The 4,880-nt window shown below is 34.4% G+C and overlaps 1 protein-coding gene across 1 annotated transcript; it reads left to right on the top strand.

The window, feature by feature from the left end:
* The first annotated feature begins 1,008 nt into the window (after nucleotides 1-1,008).
* LOC112505372 (piriformospora indica-insensitive protein 2-like) lies at nucleotides 1,009-2,493 on the top strand. Its single transcript, XM_025109287.1, has one exon. The coding sequence runs from the start codon at nucleotides 1,009-1,011 to the stop codon at nucleotides 2,491-2,493; it is 1,485 nt and encodes a 494-aa protein (XP_024965055.1).
* Nucleotides 2,494-4,880: the final 2,387 nt, after the last annotated feature.

Raw genomic sequence — 4,880 nt, 5'->3', positions numbered from 1 at the left:
CCATTGCCTTTTTATTATTATTATTATCATTATTAACTTATTTTTTAATACATAAAAAACTCGAAAAATATCAAATCATTTCAAATTTTAGAGTAAAATCAGATGTGATTCAATCGTTTAATTTAATGAATGGTTGCACATATGAGTTTTTACGTGGCTTTGGTCACATTGACCATTCACACTAATTCTTGTGGATGTGTTATATCACATACGATTCTCATAATTTTTGTAATATATATATATATATATATATATATATATATATATATATATATGGAGGATGAAACGTGAATAGGGTCTAAACAAGAGAATAAGAAAACGATTAAATCATATGTGATTTTACATGCAATAACGAAACATGGTCATCGCGAGGGTGAGCCGACAAATTGTCTTGTGACCTTAAATTGCAGCCAAAGTCGGATGAATCAAATGTGATTTTACACATGATTTTAATATAAAGCTGTTTTTGTATTCTTTTATGTGGAACTGTTCTCGACCCTCTCTCTTTGTGTGTGTGTATATATATATATATATATATTATATAGATATGAATTGAGTGAAGCGTGTTTGTATCTGGCAGGTCTTTTTCAATCCTTATTTGCCATGCAAACACAGCTCCTGGTTTCCATTTTGGGCTCTCAAGACCAAGCAGCCTTTTCACTGACATTAATATTCCAATCTTTTTTATTTTCATTTACACCCCCTCAACTATTTCTTTATTTCTCTAATTCCATTTTCATCCAAATCTATTACATTCCAGTTCATTTTCAACTATATTCCAAGTTTTGATTCACAATAACACAGTCTATGGAGTCAATATAACATAAAATAGTTCATGTGGATGTATTCTGAAAATTACAATATCTTGAGGGGTTTGAGTGCAAATATCCAAAACCCAAAGACCTCCAACCATCCTTTGTCCCTTTCCATGGTTTCATCGCCTTTATAAAAGTTTATCTTATCTTCCCACTTTTGTTTGCATCCATCTCCTCCCCAAAACTCATGAAAATGGCTTCCTTTTCTTTTCTTCTTCTTGTTTTGCTTCATGCACTTATGGCTTTCACTACTGCCTTTGCATATTCAGAGGGTGTGAGCATGGAAGATGGTGAGCTTTTAGGGCTTTTTGAGGTAATGGGTTCACTCTTGGCTGATCCCACGTGGGCCCAGGTGCACCCACAGCCATGCACAGAGACACCATGGCCTGGTGTTCAGTGTGAGCTTATGGTTCAAGAAGATGGTGGTGGTGGTGATGATCAACAAGATTACAACCCTACAATCTTTCATGTGACCAAGATTCATATTGGCACGGACGTCCTCACCCCACCCTGCAAACCCACTGCCACTTTGTCTCCAAAAGCTCTGCTTAAGCTTCCATATCTCAAGACTCTATCTCTTTTCAACTGTTTCACTGAGTCACCATTCTTTCTCTCTTCATCCCTCTTTGAAAACAACTCTCTCTCATCTTTAGAGCATTTAGCACTTGTCTCAAACCCTAGTCTCCATGGCAGTATCCCTTCAAGTTTAGGTCACATTCAGGGCTTAAAGATCCTCTCCCTTTCACAAAACAACTTAACTGGTGAAATCCCAGATGAGATTTGTGGGCTGGTGAATCTCCAAGAGCTTGACCTCAGCTACAACCAGATCACTGGCTCAGTCCCTCAAGAAATTGGATCCCTGACAAGTTTGACCATCTTTGACCTTAGCTACAACATGCTGCAAGCCCAACTGCCATCTTCTTTTGGTCAACTTCAGTCTCTTCAAAAGATTGACCTGGGATCCAATGACCTTACTGGAAGGATACCTCAGGAACTTGGAAATTTGAGCAAGTTGGTGTTGTTAGATCTGAGTCATAACTCTCTAAGTGGGCCATTGCCTGAATCTTTAGCAGGTCTGAAGATGGTAGAGTATTTGGTCATTCAAGACAACCCTATAAACACAGGTATGCCCTTGTTCATTGGGTCACTGGGTACCCTTAAAGTTTTGAGCTTTTCAAGATGTGGGTTGATGGGACCAATCCTAACTTCTTTGTCAAAATTAAAGAATCTGACTGCTTTGTCTCTTGACAACAACAGACTCAATGGGACTGTCCCTTCAAACATAGGGTCACTCCAAAGTCTTGAACAATTAAACCTGAGTCAAAACCAACTCAGTGGAGACCTGGTGGTCTCAGATGAGTTCATAAGTAGGGTTGGTAAGAGGCTTGATATCATTGGAAACAGTGGGCTTTGCATAAAGAACACTACTTCTTCCAGTACTGAAGTGAAAAGCCCTAATTCTTGTGTTAATGCAAGAAGTAGGACTGGTGGAAATAAGAGCTCATGGGATGAAGAAGAAGAAGAAGAAGATGAAGATGATTCAGAGGAATGTGGAGATCTGAACACAAGTTTACACCAAAGAAATAGGTGTTCAAGGAACCATGATCATCATGGATATGGGTTGAATCAGATGTTTTTGTTAATGGCTTTTTTTGATATTTTAGGGTTCTTAGTTTAGTTTTTGGGTCCTAACTTTGTGAAAACCACATCATGTAATATAATGATTCTTTTTCTTGGCCAAAATAGATAGATTATATATAATTCATATGCAACAATAACACATATGTCTTTTTGAACAATTTTTAAGAAAGTTTTATTTAAGACGTGATTTAAAAATGATGGTCACAATGTATGAATTAGGTCAGTCGATGTCTCGCTTGCCACCCACAGGGATGTTCCAATCTTTTTGAAGGTTCTGCTACATTCAAAACTTTTGATTACATTGCATAAATGAGATGACAGGAAATATATGTTAAGAATAAAAATGGGCTAAACCTAAAACAATTAACACTGAAATTAAACATAAACCATTAATAATTTGAACGTAAAACCAAATAAGTAATGGTTTGAACCTAAATAATTTTCGGCTATAGTTTTACACAGATCAATAGAAAGACCCTAAACACATGTAAATTTCGGGGGCACTGTTCAAAATCTTACATTTAACATGCTAAAGGATGACCCTCGCCACCCACTAGCAACACTCATTCTTCTTTTGAATTAATTACATTTTTTATCACTGTAGTTGTCATTTTGCTTCACTTTGATCCCTTAAACCAACTTATGTTAGAAACGTCTGTTAGCTAAGGGGTTTTTTAGTCTTTTTAATATAACAACAATATAATAGTGTAATTTTTGTCTCCTTTTTATTTTTTCTTGTCACACCCCAAAATGGGGTATTGGGGTTAATAAATAATTATGAAAAGCAAAAAAATGAAAAAATAAAATAAAATGAGTTTAATTTTATTAGACCAAAAGTGTAGAAATGAAGTTTTGAGGGGTCAATCTTATCATTTAATGAAAGTAATAAGTGAATTGAATGGATGACATTCACTTGGATAAAAAATGTTAAATTTTTATGTCAAGGAGGGTAAACCGTAAACTCTGGAAAGTCAAGAGGCAAAACCGCAAGAGATCCAAACTTGAGGGACCTGTTTTGCAAGAAATCAAAAAGATCTGTTCGATCGGCAGCAACGTGGAGGCTGGTATGGCCTTGATTTATTTGACTTTTTCACTAGATTTATGTTTTAATGGGTCGATCTGGTGTTCAAAGTTGTTGGGTTTTAATTTTAAAAACCTAAACTTTAAATGAAACTTATTTCTTGACGAAAAATTATGTTACTTATATCAAAATGTTGGTAAAATATTACCAAAGTTTTGGTAAATAAATAACAAGAAATGAGTCAAAATCGAGTTCAAAACTCCAAAAATCGTACCATGATTGCCAACGGTTTGAAATAACAGTTGCTTACCACCAGCCTAATCATATGATTTGTTATTTTATTGCAATGGAAAAAAATCTTCTTGTGACCACGGAGTTTCAAATGCGGTGACTCTGGGCTACCCACGAAGCAGGTGGTCGTCCTGGAATTAGTCGGCTCGCATAGAGGGTTGGATATTCAGGTTAATAAAAAAAATACATATCTAGAGCTATGAAATTACCAAAATACGCCTACAATTAAAAAAATTGTATTTTAAGCGATATTTGAGTATTTTTCTTTATAAAATTGCCGACATAGTTTGGGACTTTGTATCTCAGTTATTTATTTCTAAGGGGATTATTTCAATGAATCATTTTATTAAATGATTTAGGGATTGTTTGGTTATTGGTAGTTGCTGAATGGTCTGATGTAGAATGATGAAGTGGTGAGAATGATTAAGATGCTTTTATGATATAATGCAAAATACAATATAATTTTTTAGAATAAAATTAGGGTACCGAATGGTTAAGAAAGACCCAAGATACAAAATTATTCAGAAGGTTTTAGTCATTAAGAGACAGACTTTTTTAAGCCAAATAAGATTCACTGTTTAATAATTCAGATAATGCCTCTTAATATAACTATATTATTTCATATCTTTTTTTTAAATCGGTTGCGTTATCGTCAGGATTATAAGTATATGAGTGTTTTGATCACATGTGATAAAAGGTATATGAAATTGTGAATGTCAACATTTTTAGTCGATTTATAGTTAGTGGTACATGTTGATTTGAGTTTAATGTTATAGTAGTTTTGTAATTGAAAATTTTAATGTTTAGCACATGTGATAAATATCTCAATTTAAAATTGTATGTTACTGTAATCTTTGATGAGATTGATTATCACACTCATATCACACCAAATCGTATAATCGATTTCCTAAGTTAACCCTAGCCGAGCGGAATCCTTGTGATAATTGTGTGATAATCACATGATTATCACACCCAAATCACACCATACGTGTTGAAATAAACGATAACCATAATAGCACAGTATGTTATCCCAGCTTATCGGATTTAGTGTGATCGTGTTTTTAAATTTTTATCACTTTGAATTCTAATATTACCCTTTTGCCTCTCAAATT

The sequence above is a fragment of the Cynara cardunculus genome, unplaced genomic scaffold, assembly GCF_001531365.2.
Source record: "Cynara cardunculus var. scolymus isolate 2C unplaced genomic scaffold, CcrdV1 Un_Scaffold_10284, whole genome shotgun sequence".
Lineage (NCBI taxonomy): Eukaryota > Viridiplantae > Streptophyta > Magnoliopsida > Asterales > Asteraceae > Cynara > Cynara cardunculus.
Note: the sequence above shows the minus strand (reverse complement) of the source record. Positions and strands in the feature narration are given on the sequence as shown.